General features: G+C 40.8%; 1 protein-coding gene across 2 annotated transcripts in view; it reads left to right on the top strand.

The window, feature by feature from the left end:
- LOC104019134 (N-deacetylase and N-sulfotransferase 3) overlaps positions 1 to 25,067 on the top strand; it is a 355,872-nt gene that overhangs the window by 271,803 nt on the left and 59,002 nt on the right. The window contains exons 1-2 of one of the 2 annotated variants that reach the window (XM_087737226.1): positions 11,616 to 11,787; positions 19,647 to 20,773. In XM_087737226.1, coding sequence (XP_087593352.1) covers positions 19,793 to 20,773 — 981 coding nt within the window. In that variant the 5' untranslated portion in view covers positions 11,616 to 11,787; positions 19,647 to 19,792. Of the gene's footprint in view, positions 1 to 11,615; positions 11,788 to 19,646; positions 20,774 to 25,067 lie in introns of those variants that run through there. The other variant, XM_009472364.2, reaches the window with a different exon arrangement.

The raw sequence follows: 25,067 nt of genomic DNA, 5'->3' as shown, positions 1-25,067 counted from the left end.
AGTGTAAGTCTTTTGGGTAGATGGAGAATGCCTGGGTAAGTGTTTTTCATATGGATATGTATATTCACACAATAATAACAGTACTACCCTAAATCGCATCAGAAAATATTCATGGAAATTTCAGAACCATTGAAAAGCATTTGAATATGCCAATCTGAGAACTAAGAGGTAGGGGACATTCTTTATTACTCTGCCAGTTCTAGAAGAGTGCTAGAAATGCTTATGTAAAGACTGATTTATTAAAAACTGCGGTGCAGCTTGTCTCGCATTAATGCTGTCACTAAGTTACCCTTGGAAGAAGGAGCTTGAAAGTCTGTTTTATTCGGTGTTTACATGGGTAGAGAGTAAGATACTGTGGGAGGAGACAGAATAAATGAGTTTGATCACTTCATATTGAAAGGAGAAGAAAACAAAAGGAGAAGGGGAAAAATTAGCTTGTCTGGTGTTAATTTACTGCTTTGTTGGTTTGAGCAATAGCTAATATACCTGTCCAATGACTTAAGTACAAACTGTATTGGGCCTTTCCTGATGCCAAGTGAACACATATCAACAATTCATGCTTTTTCAAATACAGATTTTCTCTACAAGAAAGCATCAAGTACTACGTGCTGTAGCTGTGCATATGACTTCTCACAAGATGCAAACCCTAGGTTTTCTGTCAAATGTCAACAAAGTTAAATTCTTGCTCTGTATATAAATTGATGGACTTGTCTCTCAGAAGCGACTACGAAGGCAGAGAGTATAGTGTATACAATATGATGATAGAAGGAAAGAGGGAGAGGATTAATTCTTTTGCTTAAATAACATTGTCAACATCTGGCAGAAATTGGGAAATGGCATCTGTCATAGAACACAAGAGCAGAATCATTTGTAAGTGATATAAAAGGAGCTGTATCTTGCAGCTATGGCAGTCTGCTAGCAAGGGAACCTGCTTCAGTACTCTTTCAGGGCCATGTATACTGTGCATGGTACAGCAGAGATCACCAAGTGGAAAATAGTGATAGCATGCTAAAATGCATTTGCAGAAGACACGAGATGGAGCACCAGAAATCTACAAAGATGGATTTTTCAGAAGCATGTGTCCCTGTCCAGCACAGTAATTCATCTTCATCTAATAAGATATAGAGCACAGTCAAGAGTGCATAAATCATTCCTTGTTTGTTCTATTTGTACTGTACGTGGATGGGATTAGAGTACTTTGGACACTGTTTATGTCAAATAGAAGAAATATTGCAGTGTTAAGATAAAGAAAGAAGGAGAATGCTCCTGTGCTACAGGCAAAACATGCACCTCCACCAGTCTGCAGTCAGGAGCAAGCTTCAAATGGCAAATATTGTCTGAAAGAGCAAAAATTCTATTTCTCGCCAAATCACTTAAAACCAATGCCCTGTACTAACTGAGAGGGCCTGCTAGGGGATCGTGCCCCTCGGTGAAAAATACCTGACACAAAAACGTACCGAGGTGGAAACTCCTCAGTAGGAGTCAGAGCTCTTTAGTTCTTCTGTTGGCTCTGGTGCTCACTCGTCGTGAACTTGGGCCTTTTATTTAAGTTCAGTATGCCTCAGCTGTCCCACGTGCCTTATAGCATTTAACAGATAGGTCCATCTTAAAACAGTTAGGTATTTTGCTCCTGTACTCCAGTTGGGTACTAGATCAGGCAAAAAAGTTTATAGGGTAAATGTTATCATATTACTCATCTGAGGCATGAGGGAGACCAAGAGACTCAATAGTTAGATTCAGGAAACCTTCGAGCTTTTTCAACATCTCTGTGATCACAGCAAACCACTGTGTTTTTAAGACTGGAGCTCATTTGACTGACTTAGCGGGATTAGGCCCACCCATTGAACAGAATGATAAATGGAGATGGTCAGTAATCGGCCTCCAGTATCACAGTCAATTCCCTCAACTTCTGCCTAAGATGATTGTATCACAACCCTAGAGATGCACAAACACTTCCAGCGGTTCTACTGTATCTGTTTCTTACATTGTAAAATTACAACTTAAGTCCTGTAGCCTACAGATATTTCAGTTGGAGGGTGTTTTATTGATTCTATTAAAATTATAAAACTTCTATGTCGGATTTATATGGAGAGTAAATGAAAGGGAGGAGAGAGGGAGAGAAGGTCAGTCGCCATGGTGAGATTTATCTTGGTGCAGTATCACTGACAGCCTCTGAAACCCAGGATTGCTGGTCAGATAGCTTAGATATTTTAATAGGGACTAACATGCTAAATTTACATTTGTGAAATTGGCTTATAAAAGTTGACAATGCTTCTCTGTATTTTTTCAGAGCATTGCTACTATAGGGTAGATTTTGTCCTTTTTTCATCTAATAATAGCCTTGCTGAGATCAATATTATTGTAGTTCTGTATAATGTGTGTGGTTTTGTTTTAAGCACGTACATCTTATTTATGTCTGGCTTCTCTGGGGAAAGAAAAAAGACAGAAGAGGAGAAGAGAGGGGAGAAGAGGGGAACGGAAGGGGAGGGGGAAAGAATGAGAAAAGCGAGAAGAAAGGTGGGAAAAGGAAGGAAAAGGAAAGAAATGGGGGAAAAGGGAATTATCCCCCTGCTTTCTAAGATTGTTACCTATTTGCAGCCCCTTTGAACAGGAAACTCTTAGCTTCAAACCATGGGGACAGTGTGCTGGTAGAAGAGGAATAAAAGGGGGAAGGAACAATTCCTCAAAGAGGCAGAGAGATTCTGAGACGAGGATGTAGCTGCTTTGCTGATGTCCCCTTCGCTGGTAGGAGCACACAGTGGCTGCCTCACATGCGGTTCATATCTGAGCTCTGCCCTGCTCACACCAGTAGCAAATGGCTCTGCCTAGCGCACGGAGAAATGCACGTGCTCCTTCTGATCACTCTGCAGCAGCACAGGCCTGTCTTTGGCAATCTAGCCCTCCTGAAGTGCCTCTTGAAGAGAAGAGGCTCTGAGAATTAATCAGGGCTTTCACTGTGGTGGGAGAATAATACTTTAGGAAATACAAGATTTGTAAGGAGCTTCCTATTTTTGTTTGATTTTGTTCTTGATTCGATAGTGATTCATTTGTTTTCTGGAAGGGACAGGCTATGTCCTGTGTAGTCACAGCCCTTTCCACCCCCCCATGTTGATGGGTCATGCAGAGCAACCTGGCCCCACAGCAGCACATCATCAAAGCCCAGCCTGCACTGAAACACAGAAGCAGGGGATGCAGCACGCCACCGTGAACGTGCTTCAGCCCGCTAGAGCCATGGGAAGAGATATTCACCCCCTGACTCAACCCATAATTAGTTCCCTTACTACAATAGTAGAATTAGTTGTATTCTCATTGCAGTATTGCAAATTGTGTTGATCCTTGCTCAGGAGCGTAAGACTGAGACAGAGCAAGAAAGGAGGGAAGCAGGGGGACGCCGTAACTGAGTCCAGGCCTCTGGATCTGAAGTCACACAGAGATTACTAGGCCTCACTGCTACAGAGGCTACTCCTATGTGTACAGTCAAATGTATATTTGATTCGTTTGCAGGATCAAGACTTTAAATGCAATCCAGATAATTACTAATCATGTCGGAAGACACAACGTGGTATTACAGAATTGCATAGTGTTGTCATGCAACAGAGATACCAGTCATGCAACAGAGATACCAGTCGTGCTCCCCCTGCTGAACTGAAGGATGATAGAAGCATCGCTTACTGTTAACGTATCTATATAATCTCAAATGCACATGACACTTCACAGGCAAATAATGGGCAGAGAACTGTATCTGGATTTTGTGTAAGTCAGCTTAGCTCTCCAGCTCCTTCTGTGCCCTGTCCCGTGGAGTTGATGACCTAGGAGAAGGCACGATGCGCAAGGGGTGTGCCACATACTGGGTAAATAAAATGAAATGGTAGGTCTGACATTTGGGGCTATGCCGAATCATGATTTTCTAGGCACAACTCCTAGTAAATTTCAGAGGGAATTACACAGAAAATTCACGGCATTATAAAGCATTATAATTCACTGCTATTATATTACCACCAGCTGCTAGCTTAAACCTACTACCATTTCTTCTCCAGAACAACACAAGCTGAAAGGTAGAATTAAACTCCTTGTGATGGGAGCCACCTTTTTCATATATTTGCACAATATCTAGTGCAGTGGGGCACTAATAACAATAGGAAATTTCAGCTTTTAATTTTAATCTTCAGTCTTTCTGGTTTAGCATTTACCTTTAAGGTGACTTAACTTTTTGCATGTAATTACAGTCTCTGGATCTTTGAAAAGAACTGTTTCTCTTGAGTTTTCTGAGTGGAATAAAATACACTTATTACCCTGTAACCTTTTTCAAATCCCTCTCCCATATGGTATTCATGTGGCATCACATATTACAATATAGGATAATACCCTGGATAATAATGTGCTATCATGAATATCCTTACTTGATGAAGAGGGTAATTAAGATCTCTGTGCATGGTGCGTGATTACATAGGGGCAACCTGTTGGCATAATTCGTTATGATTAAACCAAAATAATATATGACAAAAATAAGAGTTCTACCAGCATATCTGATATTTTAATCCATTTCATGTTTGGGGAGAACTGAAATATTAATAAGGAAAAAACCAGAGTATTCAAATTAATTCTAGCAGGGGGGAAAAAAAAAAAAATTCCCTCTTTTTTTTCTTTACCTGTTGACTCCTGGGACAGATGACAAGCTGATACATTTCCCTGGAGGCTAACATCTTGTGTTCCAGAATACAAGCTTTCATTAAGAAATTATGACTTGGAAGGTGATGTTCATATTCATGTGAACAGAATGCAGGTGCTCTTCTTTGCTGGTGCCTACAGCCAGCCTGAAACAATCAGCGTTACAAACAAAACCCCGCAGCTGTATCAGCTGATAGCAACTTTAAACATCAACGATGAGGATTTATTGTTAGTGTTCTCGTTGTTGTTGATCCCACCACAATAAAAAATATAGGGTCACTGATCGATAAGATCCTCTTAAGTCATCAAGTCCAATCTAGTACTCTGATGAATGATGTCCTGTAGTCGCTCAAGCTCCATCTTAGTGTTAGCTACGCTTTTTGCCCTCACTGTTCACAGAATGAGTCTGCTTCACTCTGATGATTTAAAAGCTGCTTCTAATTGGCAGCCTAACTATATGCACAGTTTTTACCCAATCACTGTTACACCAAAAATCTCTTTTGTCTTAAATACTTGCTAGCTACTATTGCGTATTTATCTCTCCCCCTCACGTGCAGCAGTGACATCACCTCACAACCTTCACCTTGCCTGTCGTATGACAGGCTGCGCGTTCCCCTGGTCACAGTAACAGCTCTTCTCTCCACCTCTTCCACTTTGGATTGCTTTCCCTGAACTTTAAACAGCGTTCCATGTGAGGACTTCCCACAGCCTTATGCAACAGCATCAACACTTTCAATATTTCCACCTCTTCTTTTCCTCTGCAAGCACTGCTTGTGGTATTTTCTAGACACATCACTTTAGCAGCTGACAGACATTCTCTAGCTTTGACTAGTACCCGTGTCCTTTCTCACCTCAGTGATTTCCAGCTGATGAGCTCCCAGTTTATAGCAGACATTCATGTCATTGATCCTACAGTGCATTACCTTGCATTCTGAATAACTTCCCAGTCCTGTGCAAACTCCTCTGTTTATTGCTTTTTGTTTGCTGGCTCCAAGGGTGCAGGGAAGCTAGGCTGTGCTTTAGGTGTTGCATGTTCAAGGAGCAGAGAAGGCAGGAGGAATTTATTTGTATAGAAAAAAAAAGAAGGGCATGAGGAAGTTGAAGGCAGTGCTGAAGGATGCTTCTTTTCTTTAAAAAAGAAATAGCTAAATTAGCCTTGTTCTCCAGAGCTACTTTTGCTGAGGGAAAGGAAAGATGAAATTAGGATGATTTTTCCAGCCACCTGTAAGTGACGTTCTGCTTTGGGAAGAGTTTGGATTATTGCTGGACTGAAGAGCTGGGTATAGCAATTTAACTTTTTCCCTTTGCAAATTACAAGGTGTTTTTAGAACTTTTCCTTTGTTACTGGTGGGAAAAATGGGTTGGGTTTAGGGTAATAATGCAAGTTCTTCTTAGCCCAGAGTTTGCCCTATTTTATTACATATCCTAAAATCAATTTTTAACAGAAGTTCTAATTACATATTACTGTCTTAAAAAGGGCAAAGATGCTTTAGACTGTCGATTGTGCTTATAGCAACTTGGTTTCTTTTTAATCCTTTTCCATTCCCGTTATCACTTCCCTTTAACCAATTTCAATATTACTAAGGAGCTTTCACTCAAATTGACATACACTCAAAACAGCTAACTAAAATTAATACATTCTGAATCTATGCTGCTATTTTTTTGAATATTTATTAACGTGAAACCTACAAACCTGAGACAATGGGAAGGAAGAGTCTTTCCTCTCTTTTCATAAGCAAATTTCCTGGTAAACTGTGACAGAAAATATTCAGTCCTCCTCATTAATGGAGCTGTCTTACACTTCACGTGCCACGTGACTTGGGCAGTAAATGATGGGTTTGCAGCTTAGAACAGAAATACCTAATGATTTTTTGAGCTGCTTGAATTCCAAAGCTGGCCATTTGATGATTGTACAAAGATGATAATTGTCTCGATACCCTGATTAAAATGGAACAAAACATATTTATAACAATAGTTTATTCTGAGCCTAGCGATAAAAATGCCTTTCTGCTGCCAAGTAGTCATCACCCACGGCATATAATTAGCAACTTGCCTTCCACTGGTTTGAAAGATATTACTACAATGTATGCAGATAGTAGGATTTTTTTTTAGGATAAGGTATTGAAAATGAAATAGAAACTAGTGAAGAGAAACAATAAATGTATTTTCCATCTGAAAGCTAGTGACTTTTTAGAGAAAATGCGTAAGCGTGCCTGGTTTCCCATATTGTTTGCTACAGAATAATCTCTAAAAATTTGACAAATGAAGTGTATTGTAATAACATGGAAAAAATGTAGTACAGTTATAAACTTGAACAGTGTTGGTTTTTTTTCTTCTCTGAGATAGCCTCTCAGTTGGTTACTTTTTTGACCACCGGTGTTTCTTAACTCTTAGACCACGTTTTTCTCTTCATTATATAGATGAAACTTGTAAAGAAAGCCTTTTGCAGTTTAACTAAGGGGAGAAATTACGTCTTTGCATTTTAACATGGAAGAGCATTCACTGGCTTCAGACCATGTCTGGTTTAGTACAGTGTGATTTGGTCTCACAGTCTGAACCCAGCCCTGAGTCAAAAACCTCTGACTTCTAATCGTAACCTTCACTGAGTCACTGCCCTGGTCTTTGGCAATTTCATGGAGTAATATACTATGCCAAGTAAGTGGAGAGCAATATTAATACCCATGACAAAAATACCCATTAAGGACTCATTAATATTTGCGTAGTATTTAAAACATAAAGGTATTAAGCATTGTTAATATTGTGTATTTAGTAGATTTGTTTTAAAATCCAGTTTCTGATTAATCCAAAGAGCATTGTGAATCTACAGTAACTTTGCATTTTGGCTAGTAGTACTTGTAATAGCTTTAAAAAAGTAACAGTGAAATGACTAATAACAGGCAATTGCCTAGATGCTCGTTGTTTTCAAATACCTACCTCACTGTAATGGCTCCCTGCAAGAAAATGTTGACAAAAATAATACAAATAATAATTCGTGTTTGGTTAAAAGATGTATCTAATCTTTGAAATGGCAAGACTAGAGAAAGTATTTCTTTATTAATTGAAAACTGTTGTTATTACATGTAACTCTCCAACCAATAACCTTTCCCTGGCTTATGGAATGATGCCCAAGGTAATCAGTCTGTCTATTTTATAGGCACTAATTGTGGTGGGAGTTGTAATAATAACCACCATAACAAAAATGCCTCAATTTTACACAGATTTCAACAGAAATTGGAAAGACCAAGAGTTTGTTTGCAGACTTTAGAACCATGCAATGGTTAGAACTATTTCTTGCACTAACAGCCTGAAAGAGATAAGACCACAAGACAAGATAGGATTCAGTTCATTTGAGAAAGGTAGAAAGATTGCTGATTATGCAAAAGGAGGAAGCACTGTGTGAAGACTTCAATTTAAAGAAAAATGTGAATGAGAAAGAGAGCATTCATGTGTCGAGGCCAGCAGTAAGAAAGGCAAAAAGCTGAGGCTATCGCTAGGGAACATAGGCTACCTCTTTTTTAAGCCTATCTTTGTTGCAAGAAAACATGTTTAAACATGCTCCAGACAGGAGACGACTAAAAAGCCAAGCTGAACTGAGATGGAGCTGTTCCTGGAAGTTCTTAAACACATTTTTTTTCATTGTGGTATTCCAAGAGAAAGAGTGTAATTGGAATTACCAGCTTGTGTGCAACTGTGCACACATAGCTATGTGTATGTGTAAGGGCGTAAGTAGTCAGTGGTGCTGTCGGAACACAATGTAATTTATATAGATAGGAATTCATTAAGGTACAATTTTCAAAGTAATTACCTTGAAAATAACCAATTTATCAGACACAGGACAGATATTCAAAGTAAGGATTCAGTGCTGGATACTGAATGGCATTGCAGTGCCTAAGTGACATGTTCTGGTAGGAGAGTAAAGGCTCGTATGTACAAAGCATTTTATTTTTCCCAAGTTTAGTTAATTCACAATGAAGTGACCTGTGTTCATATAAACTGAAGGCACCCATTAATGGGAAATCAGGGAATTCAGAGTTGAACTGATGTGGTATGTCTGTAGAGGGACCTTAACAGGCTGGAGAACTGGACCAACAGGAACCTCATGCAGCTCAGCAAGGGCAAGTGCGGAGTCCAGCGCCTGGGGAGGAGCAACCCCAGGCACCAGGGCGTGCTCAGCCAGGAAGGGCTGAGAGAGCTGGGACTGTTCAGCCTAGAGAGGGGAAGGCTCAGGGGAGGTCTCCTCAATGTCTACAAATACCCGTAGGGAGGGTGCGGAGGGGATGGAGCCAGGCTCTTTTCAGTGGTGCCCAGTGCCAGGGCCAGAGGCAATGGGCACAAACTGAAACACAGGAGGTTCCCTCTGAACATCAGGAAACACTTTTTCCCTGTGAGGGTGACTGAGCACTGGCAGAGGTTAGCCAGAGAGGTGGTGGAGTCTCCATCCTTGGTGATGTTCAAAAGCCATCTGGACATGGTCCCGGGCAGCCTGCTGTGGGTGGCCCTGCTTGAGTAGGGGAGCTGGACCAGATGACCTCCAGAGGTGCCTTCCAACCTCAGCCATTCTGTGATCCGTAGTGTTGGTTTACATCCTAGAGTCTTGAATCCTTCACCTGCAATATAGTTGGTTTGGGGCAACAGTCTGAAATGAGGCAAGTAGTTTCTTTGGGAAACATTCCCAGGCATGGAGCAGAGGACAGTTTGCTTCAATGTCGATTCTTTACTGAATATATATAGGACACAAGTCAGTACGTACATCTGGGAACTAGGATCCAGTCCCTGCCTTGCGTAACAGCAGCAGTAGCATAGGTGTTGCCTTAGTTCATGGTACAGGCTACCAGTTGTCTGAATGTGCCTCTGTTTTGCGTGCAGTTCAGTAGCCCACCGGTTTCCCTCCCACCTAATTTCTTGTCTGGATTAACTGCTCATTTACCTATTCAGTTCTGGGGTGGTGCACATTAGATGTGACCTCAAATGTTGTAAACAGCCACAATTATGGCATTTGTGGTAGCACTCTGTGATAATACAACACCACATTACTACAGTTTGTTTTGTGAGGTACTGGGGGCCACGCAAAAATTTTGGCCAGAAGCACGCTCGGCAGTGTCTTAAGATGCATTGCGACAAGAATGGCTGAGACACCGTGCCCAGTTCACACTGCAATGACAGCTCAAGAGCAAAACAACTGAAAAGTAGCACCAAGAAAGATCAAAGCTGTTAATATTCCTGCCAGAACCGCTCGGTACTGCAGCTGCTGACTCGCAGTGCTGAAGCCCTCAGCTGTGAGATGTCTAGCACATCTCTGTGAGCGTCCAAGTGCTTATGAGGACAAGCGGTATGTAACACTCTTCTGTCCATGTTGGCCAGTGGTAACTTAAAAACGGTGCCAGCTACTCAGAATGGTAGGAGGGAAACGACGCACATTGGTGAGTTTGAACTCGCATCCAAGAATTTCAGTCACTCATGGCTGGCTTCCACCCCATACCTCATAGCGTGTTGTAGGAAAAGTCCTTCAAAACAGAGAGGCCCCAAAGCAAGACTGTATTAGGGTAACCACGCAGTTGAGAAGCTTAATATGGGAGAAAATCCAAGAGGGCAACAGGATTTCTGATGGACTCTCTATTCCGTGGATTAATAACCTCACGCAGAGAAAGCCCTCGTGTCAGCAAGTCCTCTGTCCTGCTGGATGGTTAGTTTATGGGGCCTGGGACCTTGCCTTGCTTTTTAGCTTAGAAGACATTAAAATTTGGGATGTTCCTTCAGAGTGTGTCATGAGAATAAAAGGGAGGGAAAAGAGGAGAAAGCAGTAAACAGCAATATTCCTGAATCAAGAGCTGTAAATTCTGCTGATATTTGGAAAAGGAACATTCAGATGACTTTGGCTTTTTTCCTTTAAGTTTCTGTCTTGAGTGAGTCATAGAAAGAAAGGTTTGGGCAGACAACCGCCAGTGATGGAGTTAATCTGGTATATTGAATTATCAGCCATTAGGTGAGCTAACAATCGCCATGCAATGGTGAAGTAAATTAGTTAGATCAAGAGGGCACTTGTAAAATTTATTAATTTTATTTCCCATTTGTGAAGGCTAGAAGTCAGCTAATGCAGTTCAGGCAGGGAATCGTAACTCCCTAACCCGCAGTAATGGAATAGCCCCATCTCTGGAGTGAAGGATGCAGAGTATCACTGAAAAATACAGAGGGACTAACTCATGGGGTTAGAAAATTCAATAAAGAAAAGCAGTGAGGCTGCAAACACATTACTTGGCGTTCTTTCAAGATTTTAACCCCAAATTGTCTTAAGAAAATATAATTGACCTTATGGAATTTCCACCCTTGTGTGCTGCACTTAAAACGATTCAGAAATCGGTCAGACCCTAAACCTGCACGGACAGCGACAGGTTTGACAAGCGGATTTGAGTTAAACTTCCCCTCAGCACTGCCGCAGGAGGGGCTTGCTAAATTTTTTTTTTTTGGAGAAGCAAAAAAAAAAAAAAAAAAAAATCATACTTTATTCAAAATAGGCGGTAAAAAAGCCCACAACAGAGGGAGCTGGCGATTTGCTGGAGGTCGCGCGGAGCTGCCTTGGGCAGGAGCCCCGGCCCTCGGTCCCCCGGGCAGGAGGCGCGGCAGGTGCCGTGTGCTCGCGGCCACCGCGGCTCGCTGAGGGCAGGAGGAGCCCGAGGGCTCGGCCCCCGCCCCGCTCCGCCTCCCCGCCGCCCCCGGCCCGGCCCGGCCGAGCCTCCCGAGGCGGAGGAGGCGGCGACCAGCGAGCGGCAGCGCCGCTGCCGGCCAATGGCGGGGAGGCGGCGCGGCGGAGCCCCCGCCCGCCTTTCGCCGGTGAGTGCGGGAGCGGCGGCGCGGCGCGGGGCCCCTCCTCCGGGAGGGCGAGGCGAGGCGAGCGGCGCTCGCACCCCCGGGCGGGCAGCCCCGCCGCACCTCCCCGCGGGCGGGCGGTGCCGTACCGCGCCGCGCTCCCCGCGCCCGCTGGCTGTAGCCGCCTCTCCCCGGAGGAGCCTCCGCAGCTCCCTGCGCCCGCCGCCGGGGGACGAGAGCGGGAGCTGCGGCGGGCGGGCGCTCGCCCTCAGGCGGGCCCCCGGGCGGCGGCATGTCGGCGGAGCGCGCCTGGAGGTAACGGTCGGGGCGGGCAGCTCCTCGGCGCGGTGCCCCCGGGCCCGGCGGGGCGAAGTCTCCCAACTCGGCGGGCGGGCGGGCGGTGCGCGCTTGCCTCCGCCGCCCGCCCCGCGGGGCCCCCCGCTCCTCCCCGCAAAGTTGGGCGCCGCCGGCCGGGCGCTGTCTGAGCCGCTCCGGAGGCTCCTGCGCCGCCGCGGGCACCGCTCGGCTGGCCCGGCCCGGAGCGCGGCCCGACGGGGCGGCTGCCCGGGGCTTGGGCGGGCGGCGGCAGCGCTGCCGGGGCTCCGGCCCCTACACACGGGCGCGGCCCGGGCGGCCCGCTGCGTGGGGCAGCGTTTTCGGGTTAGTTTGGTGGTGTTTTTTCGGGGTTTGTTTTGGTTTTGTTCTTTACTGCCTTACTTAGCATCTGCCTGCCTGGTGTGGTACCCGCGCCAGCCCTTCAGTTGCCTGGGTTTTTTTTCCCCTTTCTCTCCTCCCTGACTTTTTCTGTGGGACACTGTTGCCCTCTAGTGTTTGTGGATATTGGTTGATTGCTGTGTTGGGGAACAAAATTAGTCATTGTAGTGCAATAATTATTAGTAACTTCAAGTGTTCATAGCTACTTGGATTCTCAGAATCTCATGCAGAAATGGGTGTGTATTGCTGCTCGTTTCAACTATCATATGCAGCCTTTGGGAAATGGCAGAAAACTTTTGTATTATTTAATTCACTACTTGACGTGCTAGGTAATTGCTTCAGGTTTTGGTGTAGCATTTTTTGTTCTGTTTTTTAGTTTGTTTGTTTGTTTTAAATAAAACGGAAAGTGGAAAAGATGGGGTTTCTGTCGCTGTCTGCATTATCACTCAGGTCTCTCAGAAGGAATAAACGGTGATGAGCTCTGCCTTATTAACTCTTTACGCTTAGTTCCTGCTTGGCAGTAGTGGGAGAAAAGAGAGGGGGAAGAATGGTACAGGCATGGACAAGAGAATGTGCCGTACGTTTATCTTAAAGACCTTAGGCAAATAATTTAGTCTTTAGATAGTTATGTTTCTGCAAGTGCTGAAAAATAATAGCATTTGTGTCAGAAAAATTGTATGGGATGGGATGTCTTTTAAGATCTTTTGGTAAAAAGTATTGTATAAAGGTAAAGTAGTAATTTGAAGACCAAACCTAACTTCTCTAGTCTGTTAAAGTCTTCCAAGCCTTCTTTTAAAGTGTTTTTAAAATACCATGTATTTAGTCTTTATAAGTATCTTTTAATGACAAATTCTGAAGTATGAATTCCTATCGTGTAAGGTTCTCTAGCAATGCATGAAGCAATACAGTATGGAGCTAAGGATAACATAGGTACAACAGAAACTGAAAACTGCTTGCCCCAAGGGCGTGAAAAAGCATATCTATCTACCAGAAATTTTGTTCTGCCTAAGCCGTTCTCTTTTTTTAAACATCAATGAAAGAATGTAAGCTATTCAATATTCACACATTACAGGGTTTGTTACGTGATACTAAAGGGTCTCAATGACTTCCCTTGACAGTTCATGTCTCATCACCATCTTTTTCAAGTTGAAAATGTCTTCTTAATATGCACTCGTAAGATCTCATTCTCAGCCTGGATTTGCTTGCCTGAGTTATCGCTGCTTGAATACTTCAGTCAGCAGAATCATGTTGTAAGTAGGGATATTCAGTATCTGGAGACCAGTTTCAGATTTTCGTAATTGATTTGAAAAACTGAGCACTGCTATCCATCCCAGGTTTGGTTGTTTTCAAATGCACTTTGGTGCTTCCTACTATGTCATTTGGACAGCCAAAGATTTCCATTTTAGTAACACTAAGGTAATGACTTCAGAATACTTCCTTTAAGATCAGGTTTCATAGTGGCTGGCCAAAGCAGGCTTTTATGTTCAAAGCAATTAAGTAGTATTCTAATCAGCATAGATTTAAATGTCCGTGTTAATATGCTGAATGATGCGTCTATTTTTTGTCCATTCTTCATTTAAAACTCATTCTTTATTTAATATAGCAGGAGTATGTCGCTAGCACTGTGGTAGCGTCCGGTTTGGTAAAGAACAGAACCAGAATATACTGATGGGGATTATTAGAAGAGGAGAAAGAGATTTAAAGATATGTCCAGGTATATGTAACCGGATAAATGTAATGTAGCTGAATAATATTGATGACTAATCAATCCTGAACTGGCTTCATTTTTTGGCAGTTCTTGACGAAAGGGATTTTTGTTACCCTTCAACATATTTTTTTGTCTGCATATAAGTATGACAGAACTTTATTGTTTCTAACCAAGGGTCACAGTAAACAGTTGCCCTTGCACAGGCCTGAGGTAACAATAAACCAGATTTTTTTAATTGGGCTTTGAAAAATGTGATTTGAGAGCAATTTCTCACTTGCTTGTGGATATTTTAGCTCAGCCCATTGTTTTAACCTTGATAGTTTCTAACACAACTGATTTAAAGAAAAATGTTTCTTGTAGTTTTAAAAATCTTATTGATTTTCGTGATATAACTGTAATAGATTATTATTATTATTGTATGCAGTTTTATGTGTCTATCTTTCTGTGGGTACCTGGTGTACTCTTTGAGCATCTATTCATTACTGTATGATGATGTGAAAATGGGATTGATATCATTTGAGGGATTTGGGTTTTTTGGGTTTTTTTGTTTGTTTGTTTGTTTTTTTTTTCAGTTCCAGAAAATATAAATACCAATTATGAAACTGAACGGTCAGAACCACATTTCTTTTCAACTATTGAGTCCAGAAAGTAGTATGTTTCTGCAGTGTGGAAAAGCCAGTCCTACAAAGCCCATGGAAAGGAGCTGTGTGCACCATGAAAGTCTTAGTGCAAAAAATGTCCCAAGGAGGGCATGATGTTTGCGGGGTTGCCATGACACTCGCAGAGCAGTGACTGTCAGCGGCCGCCCCGGAGTCTAAGCCCAGGGCCTGGGTTCCAGGCTGTCTGCAAAGACTTCTGGGGAAGCTGCTTTGGTATTTATTATAGAAATTTTACTGCCAGAAAACACACAAAAAAAGACATATGATTTCATGTTCTTTATGTTTGCTTACTGCATCTCATGAGTAGGCTAAGTCCCTAGCCAGTGTTGTCTCATGTAAGTATTTCCATTAGGGTTATTGTGCTGAAATGATTTATAGAAGCCAAGAATTTGGTCATTTATGCTTAGCAGTGAAACAACAAACTAAAGAAAGCTGCAAATGGTAGGAACTTACCAGACCCATTATGGTGCAATTCAGCTGTTTTGAGTTCATCATGGTATTTGTTCTCTCCTTGGTTAGTGAATTAAAAAAAGCAAAACAAACAAATTTAAAAAATAACAAACCCACAGTTGAAGATCTCTCTTCTAATGCATCCATTTCGTGCTAGCTGTCTGAAGATACCTGTAATTGTCACTACCCAGCAGTACTGGTTAGAATTGTAAATTTCCCAATTAATAAGTTGATAGTTATTTCCTGTAGCCACAAGATTTTCATGTGAGCTAGTCCTGGGCTGCAGAAATCACTTCTACAGTAGATGAGAATGATATTGAGCCTTGCTGTATTCAGAATAAAATGCAAAACTTACTTCCATAACTCAGCTTTCTCTTAGCAAGATCTTCTCCATAGTGAGTCCACAAGTTAAAAACAAAATTCTACATATTCAAAGATGCTAATTTTCACATTAAGGAGCCATTTTGATACCTCATACTTGGAACAACACAGATAAAAGGTTCTGGTCTGAATTTTCAGATGGTGACATGGAAATGCAAAATTCTGTAGGAGGTCAAATGCAGATTCTTCTAAAATAATAAGGTTCTAGATAAAGAACAATGAGGCAGCTTTTATTGCTTCAGATGGTGGAAAAATACCATACAAATCATTTCATAGGTAAAACTTATTTCAACATCACCTTTGTGGAACATTGGATTCGTATAGTGTCTGACACCTGTTTTCAAGTGCTCTGAGATATAGGTGGGACCATATCCTCTTTTCATTGAACTCCATGTGACTCCACTGCAATTAATGAGCTAAGACTGCTTATGTTATCTACGCATCTTTTTGATGGTTTTTCACTGAAACAATACTAACAAGCTTGAACTCCTGTGAAGAGTTTCTAGACTCTGATTTTTTTTTTTTCTTTTAAGGCTTTTTCTTATACCTGGAATTTTTTTTTTTGTATTGCAGTTCAAGCTATTATGACTTCTTCATTATTTTGTGAAATATTGTATTCTTTTGTCATGAAAGTAAGACTCTATGAGTACTGTCCTGTTCTGAAACGCTGCTTCTAATGGCTTACCGACTGTTGATACGTTCTGAATTATGCCCTTTGTCTGGTTTTACTGTTGGAAGTGATAGGGGATGTGGACCATTTTCCCTGAAGCCATGTCTGAAGTTGTGATAAAGGTCACTATAGCGGCCTGGATAGGTCCCACACCATGTCGTAGGTGATGCACCCCAAAGATCTCTATACCACTGTCAAGTTCGGTGCATGGTGACTTACTTTAGCATGGTGCTGTAAGATACTGTTGCTCAGAGTAAAATGCTGCTGTTCCTCTAGGAAAGGAACTGTGCCTTGTCAAGGCTTTGAAACTATTTTGGTATTATTAAATGCATGTTCTCTGTGTTTTGTTGGTTTGGTTTTTTTCCTTTTTCTTTCTGTGTTCTTTTGAACTCTTGCCATGCAAAACAGTCCTTAAATAAGTGAAAATTATATAAGCATCAAGCTGATTCAAGAGAGCATGCATTTAAAACTTGCACCTTATTCTGTTCCATTCCCCTTTCTTCCTCTCCTCAGTGGTGAGGATGCCAAGTCTGGCTGTGTCCTGCTGGGTCTTGGCAAATTCCTCATTCCTCAGAGTCAAACCTCGCATCTGTCTTGGCATTTCCATCTACTCTTTCTTACAGCTGCACTCTGTAGCCCCAGGAGGTACCTGCAATTAGGAGCTAAGGGGAAAATGACTGAGGTTTTCTTGAAGAAAATACAGGTTTCTGGGCTGGCTCCAGATTTTCCTCTCCATGGAACAGCATTAGGAACTGCGTCCTTGCTGCAAATGTTTCAAGTGCTCCTGCTGCTTACTTTAGCAGCCCTTGGGTTGCAACCCTTCTGTAATATCTCATTCAAGCAACTGCATCTAATTGGCCTTCTCTTGCCATGAGCTTAGGTCACTGTACGTTTTTCCCACTCCAGGCAGGATTCTTGGGTTCATGTGACTATCAGAAGCATAGGCTGGTAAAGAAACTTCGAAATCATGCTGCTGGGAGCTTCCTCTCAATAGGACTTGGGTGGTTTCTGTCATAAGAATAGGGGTATTTTAGGGCCGCGTTAGAGGAGCTTAGGGCTTAAAGAAGCAGATGAGCATTGTGCTTGTTGGTTGTGCGGTGGTTGACTTTGTGCCATTGAAAGAAGTGATTCATTGTACTTTTTTGTCAGCAAGAGTTCCGCTTTGCCGGCTTGCATCTCTTTTCTGCGTAAACCAGGCCTGAGCTCTATGTGGGGTAAGCCAGCCAGGTCTGTGGTTATCGAAGATAAGTAGGTGTATGTACAGCTTTTCTACAGAATGCAGTAAGTATTAATTTTAGCCACTAAAATGAGTTTCTTGGCATTCAGGCCGCTGAATTGGAAATGCAAAATGAAGAGAATCCTTTGTGTGTGTAATGAAAAATCATCATCTGGAAACATCTCTGGTTTTACTAATTCAGGATGGAGCTCCTTCTTTGTCACCTGACTTCTTACCATATGAAATATCTCTTTTCTGCTATCTAAACTGATATTCTTGAAGCTAGAGTGACAAAGATCGGACATCTCAATAGTTAAAAATGTTCTTTGAGTTCTTCTAACGGTACTTTTGGATTGTTGTTTGGTCTTTATGTGTTCTTTAACTTCTTTTCAGATACACACCTCTAGAAACTGAGATTAAGTTGTTTTTGTCTAACACTGATTAATGCGCTTATATGTTTGGGTGAAAGACAAGTCTCCTGTCTAAAAGCTACGTGCAGGTCTTTGTGCAGCAGCAGGTAGGGTTCAAGTCTGGGTGTAAGTCCACCCAGGACAGAAAGGGTTAATATGCTGGTATCTGTGAGTAGAACGAGTGTAGAATATATTCAGAAAGCAGGCTTATCTGGTGAGATGCAGGTTTAAAGGGAATGTTAATTATGAACGAGACAGCTTACGTACGCTTACTCTTGGTGCTTAAGTTTGCTGTTTCGATAAATAGAATGCCATATAGTTTCTCTCTTTCCCCTTATCTCATTCTCCTACTCATTTATTTTTACTTTGTGCTCATCGTGGCACTGGGAGAATCAATCTTTGGGATTTAATTAAAGTTGTGGAAGTTACGTAAGTGCTGTTAAGTACATCATATTTTTTAACTTTTTTGAAAACCTGGAGCGAAAGGCTGCCTTCTTTACAATGTAGGATGACATGTTGTTTGGTTTTGTCTGTTGTTTGTTTGTTGTTTTTTTATAACTCCTCCTTTTTTCCCCCCTTTATTAATATGTAATTAATCTTTTATATACTTCAGTTTCTTTTGGATCAGAAGCTGACTGTATTTCTTCTATTATTATCTGCTCCCTGATTCAGTACTGAAGGTTGTCAGCCAGTCTAGGAATCAAAATTTCTAACAAACACCCGGTAAACCTTAGAAAGTAGAGTTTGAGTAGATATCATTTGCTATCATGATCTCTCAAGAAAATTTAATTGTTTCTGCCAATCTGTACAAAAAAGTTCATATTTGATATTGGTTGTACTTCTGGAGCTTCTTGGTATTCACTTTTTAAGCCCTACTTAATTTTTTTAAAAAACCTGAGCAATAAGGATTAAGCACGCAGTCAGGAAATGACCATGTTAATGTTACACACAGAGCTTGTCTTGGTCCCATTTACAAATGGGAATGGATGTGTCCTACATTGTGAAGTTACAATAGCATGTTCTAGCTCTTCATACCCTTAGTATTTTTCAAAATCCACTTTTAACCTTCCTTTATAACTTACATTACTTAATTATTTTATGCCTGTCACATTTTTCAGTTGTTTTACTAGAAACTTTTGACAGCAATTGTACTGTTGGCTTGAAAAATTACTGCTTTCCTTAGGTACAAGTTAAAGCATAAGTATATCCTTAGGTGATCTGCCTCTTAAGTTAGCTTTTGATTTATTACTCTCTTTTCTCAAATTTAAGAGCTGGATTATTTTGTGCTTTTTTTAATACAAAGAAACACAAAGTGCTTCCAGCAATTTGCAAAACAGTACAGAGTCCAGTAAAATGCTATTTGTTTACTTGCAGTGTTGCAGGAAAAAACGTAGTTTTGTTTTAAAAATACTCCTATAATATATGTAAGGTAAAGTATGTCAGTATGTATGTATACAACGGTTAAAATGTACGTGTTTTGTTAAGAACTTCTTGCTTCTTCAAAAATTAATATAAGACAATTTGTTTAATCATGTAGACTGATGTTCCCCCAGCTTCTTGGGGGTGCAAGGAAGAAGGTTGTAAATTTTCTTCGATGTTTAGGTTGTTGGCAATTGTCTACTAGGAGTTAACTTTTATCCTTGGGTTAAAAGTTTTCAGAAAAACAGTAAGTTCTTTGCCGCCACATCTTGCTTTTCTGTGCCTCCTGTGTGTACCCTTTTTTACTTGATCCTCTGGGGTGAGGAGCCTGTGAGATTTCGATACTTCAAATGCACGTAACAACTAGTGGGAGCAGGAAGAAATGACGCTACTAGTGCAAAATTTCAAAAAGAAACTATTCATGTTTGGAGCTGTGCATTCCCAAACCTCTGTTGGCAGTGATTTCTTTGCTCGCCATTAGTTTAAGCGTGATGATACTTCACAAGTGTGATGCCTTAATTAAATCTCTGGTTTTCTTTTCTTTTAGACTATACCTTCTGTAAAGCTTTGTGGAAGATAGATGTGCGTGCTGCAATGGTGACATAAATATTTCAGAGGACTGGAACAAGTTGTTGAGAATCTGTGTTTGTTTTTAATGCTGCTGTCGAGAACAATCTAAGGCAAGTAAACAACATGAGTTTTATCATGAAACTTCACAGACATTTTCAAAGAACAGTTATTTTGCTGGCCACTTTTTGTATGGTGAGCATAGTTATTTCAGCATACTACTTGTATAATGGCTACAAACAGGAAAATGAACTTTCTGAAATCTCTTCAGAAGTGGAATGTGGTGATCTTCAACTGTTGCCATACAAGCTGATGGAGATGAAGACCGTGAAGCCTGTTGATCCCCTGAGGACAGATCTTGTAGTGCTGGTGTTTGTGGAAAGTCAGTATTCAACATTAGGCCAAGATATAATAACCATTTTAGAATCTAGCAGATTTCAGTTTCACATTGAGATTGCACCTGGGAAAGGTGACCTCCCAGTGCTTATAGACAAAAATAAAGGCAAATATGCTCTCATAGTATATGAAAATATTCTAAAGTATGTGAATATGGACTCTTGGAACAGAGGCCTTCTAGATAAGTACTGTATAGAATATGGTGTAGGTGTTATTGGATTTCACAAAGGCAATGAGAACAGCTTGCAGAGCTTTCAGTTGAAGGGCTTTCCTTTCCATGTCCACAGCAATCTGGGTATTAAGGACTGTTGCATTAACCCTCATTCCCCACTGCTCCATGTGACTAAATCTTCTAAGCTCGAGAAAGGTCCCTTGCTTGGAAATGACTGGGCAGTTTTCCAGATTAATTATACAGCTTATCAACCTGTGATATTTGCAAAAGTAAAGACACCGGAAAACCTTTCACCACCTGCTGCTAAAAGTGCTCTCCATGCCACAGTAATTCATGACCTGGGGCTCCACGATGGGATTCAACGAGTCCTTTTCGGCAATAACTTGAATTTTTGGCTGCACAAGCTCATTTTCATAGATGCCATCTCTTTCCTGTCTGGAAAGAAGCTCAGACTCTCCTTGGATAGGTACATTCTGGTTGACATAGATGACATCTTCGTTGGGAAGGAGGGAACAAGAATGAACACCAATGATGTACAGGTAAAGTACGTGCACAAACTAATGGTAATTACAGCAAAGTGCCTTTTTTTTTTTTATCTTAAAGTGAATGGTTATTAATACTTGGAACTCACGGAGGATGCAGATCAGTAAGTAGCAATGCAAACTGTTTGGGCCTTGAGAGAGAAGCCAGTCTGTCTGGCTTTGAACTGATTCCAGGTGTAGCAGTTCCTTCAACCTCCAGGCTGGAGGAGAGTCCGTGCAGTGTCACTTGTACCTGTACTAGAAAAGAATGTAAGATAAGACGACTCACTGGTTACTGTCACTTGTTTTCTCTCAAGTGGCACGCAAGTCCCTACTGAGCTAAGTTCTATAAATGGGTATGGGGGCACCTCTGAATTCCGTTCCCCTTACTATATATGGAAAATAGTCTCCCAAAAGGAAACTGAAGACGACTAGTTGCTAAGTAACTGATAAAGAAAAGGGGAGTAAGAGTGGTAGTGTTTTCACACACACCTCACCCCACCCATCATGCACAATTCTAAACATGATGGCAGAGTGTTGAACTCTCTAGTCTGATGATAGCTTCTATCTAAGCACAAGCTTCAGTGGCATTTGAAAACAGCACAGGACTTCAGGGCTGCACCCAAGAGCTATTCATATGTAACATGCATGGTAGTCTTACAAGTAGGAGGTAAATGCGGTGAGCAAAAGTAAATGTCAACATAAATTTTGAGGAATAGACTGGATTAGTAGCTGTTTCAAATAGGTTTCAGATGTCAGGAGTTGGTTGCAGCATTTCACCTTTCTTATCTCTTGTTTTATGGTTCTTGCTTGCAAGCAAGGTTTATGTTAATATTGGTCTTAAAAGCTTGTTCTGTCACTAAATGACTCGACAATTTCTATGTTAATACTTTAAGTTGTACATTCCGGAAAGCCATTTTTCACTCTCTATTGTGCTGTTCGAGTGAGGTGGTAGTTACAGGTCAGAAGGATTAACCTCTTTATTTCTTGCTGTGTACCTCGCTTTCTTTTTGGGAAGAGTGTTGTTACAAAGCAGGTAGTGAGAGATCACCTTGCAAAACTGGTACTTGGTCTAGAAGCTAAAAATAGGTAAGATGCTGATTGTTGCCCTGTTTCTGCTAAGAGGGAGAATGTGGTGGTAGAACTTTCATAATAGAAAGAGGAACAGGGAAAAGGAAAGGCAAAGACAGCACTGCGTGCAGTTGATGGTCATTTTTGTTTCATTTTTAACTAGGTTTTTGGGTTTTTTTCAGTGTTAATATATTTGTCAAGCTGCAGTAACCCTGCATACATTGCTTCCTTAAACAAAAGGTTTGAACTTGTAGTTACACTTTAATTTGCTTTAAAATTGCAGCATACGCTCTTTTCCAAAACATTCTTTGTACATGCAATTATAAATAAGATATACCTCCTTGATAAGTAGGTGTTTTCCTAAATAAAGCCTGAATAAACCTCTCACTGGGTTGTGCAGTAGCAGTTTGAAACAGTATGTTTTGTGTTGTTTGTGAGTGGCACCTTAGGATTGTCATTTTAGGATAAGTTAGGATGATCAATTGCTAGAATTACTTACGAGAAGCAGGAGGCTATTGAGACAAATTTGATTAAAACAGATACAAAAGGATAAGCTGTATTGTTTTGGGAAAATAATTTGCAGTATGTCAGAATGTTATCTTCCCAAAATAAAACTGTCAAATTAAGTAGAAATAATATCAAAGTGGAAATAACTTTTAAGTAGGATAATTTCATTTATACAGAACTGTGTTCTGAAACAGTGGAATCTGAAAAAGTGTTCCCTTCTGATTCTTCATCTACTTAAAGTTAAAATGTTCTATTAAACATGTTTTAAGGACTGTCAGATGCAATGCATCTTCATTACTATTAATATCAAAGGAGTTATCCTCTGTGGCACAATGACATGTGGAAGGGATGAAATAAAATCAATTTGTGGTAGTTGAAAATCCATTATTGTAAAGTGTATTTGTGGATAAATGACTTCCTATTAAACAGGAGTGTTTTACTGAGTTCTGCTGCATTGACTGTGACAGAATTGTGCTCTGCAAGTGTGAAAATAGGTTGCTAAATGTAGACTATGTATAATTTCAGTACTCAAGATTATCTCATTTCTGCTAAGCTTACATTTTAAATACTAGCGATATAGAATGGGGTGTAGTACTTTTTTGTGTTTTAATTTTGTTTGACATGTCTCCTGTTTAGTATTTTCTGGATATACTCACATCTGGTAGGACGGTGAGCTTGCTGAGAGTAAGGTGAACGTTTCTACATGTGCTCTATTAATGCAAAGTAACCTAAAACACTTCAGAAAGCTCCCAACAGCGAGAGGACCTTTAGGATCAGTTCTGCCCATTCCTCTGGGATAGGACAGAGGTCAGAAACTGGAGGGTTAATGCAGAACTGATAGCAAAAACGATCGCTCGTTAATGATTCACTGTCTAACTCAAGAAGGCGGCATTTGTCTTGGGTCTTCTGAGACAAAGGCTTCTCTCTGTTGAGTGCATAGAGAACCTAGATTCGCTTTGAGCCCCTAATGTTCAGGCACAAGTTAGGTGAGCAAGTTGAAAGCTATGTCTGTACTGCTCTTTCTTTGTAAGAGTTTAAATAGAGAGCCATCACAACAGAAGATGTCCTGTAGGATTGAAGAAGCACGGGGTAGTTGTTACATTGCAATTCACAGAATCGCAGAGTGGCTGAGGTTGGAAGGCACCTCTGGACGTCATCTGGTCCAACCCCCCTGCTCAAGCAGGGCCATGTCCAGGTGCTTTTTGACTGTCTACAAGGAGGGAGATCCTCACTGCATTTAAGATCAGGTTTTCAAGAGAATTTCTTCTTCAAATACCTAAATGAGATTTGCAAAGTGGCCAGAATAGTTAATATTTGGATGTTAGGCTAAACTGCCCTCTTCTTGAAAGTTTGTGAATTGGAGTTGAGCCCTTATGAAAATTACTATCATAATGTTAAGTGGTAATTTTTTATCAGTATTATGTATTGACCTCAGAAGAGGTCAAGTCAAAAGCAAACCCTCTAAAATGTGTGCCTTTGCCTCATCTTTAAGAGGTGCAGAAGTGGTGGTACTTCAGCTTAAGTATCTATAGTGTCAGGGACACAAGTGTAAAGAGCCCTTCTGAAAATCTGTTGACATAGTTTATGAACCTAAATCCTGTAAAACTAATAAATGGTTTGTTTTGTTAAACAGATGAAGTTTATTCTAGGTCTACCACAACTTCTTCAATTAAAAAAAAAAAAAAAAAAAAAGAAGACCCAGACAACTTGAAACTGTACTTCAGATTTTTAGGCTACCTGATTGTTACAGATTTGCCTGTCAGTGTATAAAATCTGGACTGTTAGGATGTAGTTCTTCAATGTAACATACTGATTAGCTGTCACTGTGCATCAACAATAACCATCCATCTTCATATTTATTTATTTTATCTTCCTCTGGTATAATAGAAATAATGGAAGAGAACATTTTTATAGTCTTAATTGCTTTCCACTTTGAAAATAAGCCTGGTAATGTCATCTTGACGTTCATTTTTCAGGAACTTTTTTTCTCTCCTAATGTCTGTCAGGCAGGAGGGACCATTACGCTGTGACAATGTTATATTTTATTTTCCTTGCGTCTTTTAGAAGACTAAGGGCCTGTGCAGTGCAAATAATTCATTTAAATGGACATACAGAGAAAATCTATCTAGATATCCACAGACTAAGTTTATCTTAATAGACCATGATTGTCCTGGCTGATGGTCTACTAATTTAATATCTTTTTTTGTTACAGTTACTCTTTGTGGAATTTTTATGACTATAAAGCATTGAGATTTTCCCAGGGGAAAAGCAACTGATAATAGGGGGAAAACTAAATGTGATTTTTTTTTTTCCTCTTGGCAGTTTGTGCAGAGTTGATAGTCTAGGCAGTAAGTTGGTCTACCTTTCCCTTCATTTCCCCAATAAACACACTTTCTGTATTTCCTTGAGAAAAGAAATGATCACATTTTCAAAATAAAATACTAGAACACTGTGAAATTATTTTTTCCAAATAATTAGCTGTGTGATCTCTTCTTGACTGTCTTGTCCTTTGTGTGCTTTTCAAAGGAGACATTTTGAATTGAAGTCAGGATAGGCATCTCTTCACTTTCTTCATGTAAGCCCCATCTTTTTCTATACTTGTAATTACTCCTTTGTAGTTGCAAAGGAAAAAGCTTTATATTAACCGTATCCATTATTGGGAGGGGAATGTTATCTTTTTTCTTGATCTATTTTGTGAGCGCGTAGGCAATGCATCTCATAGTATATGTGCATT

The sequence above is a fragment of the Nipponia nippon genome, unplaced genomic scaffold, assembly GCF_047370975.1.
Source record: "Nipponia nippon isolate SJK-2023a ecotype South Korea unplaced genomic scaffold, ASM4737097v1 scaffold_6, whole genome shotgun sequence".
NCBI classification, from domain to species: Eukaryota; Metazoa; Chordata; class Aves; order Pelecaniformes; family Threskiornithidae; genus Nipponia; species Nipponia nippon.
Note: the sequence above shows the minus strand (reverse complement) of the source record. Positions and strands in the feature narration are given on the sequence as shown.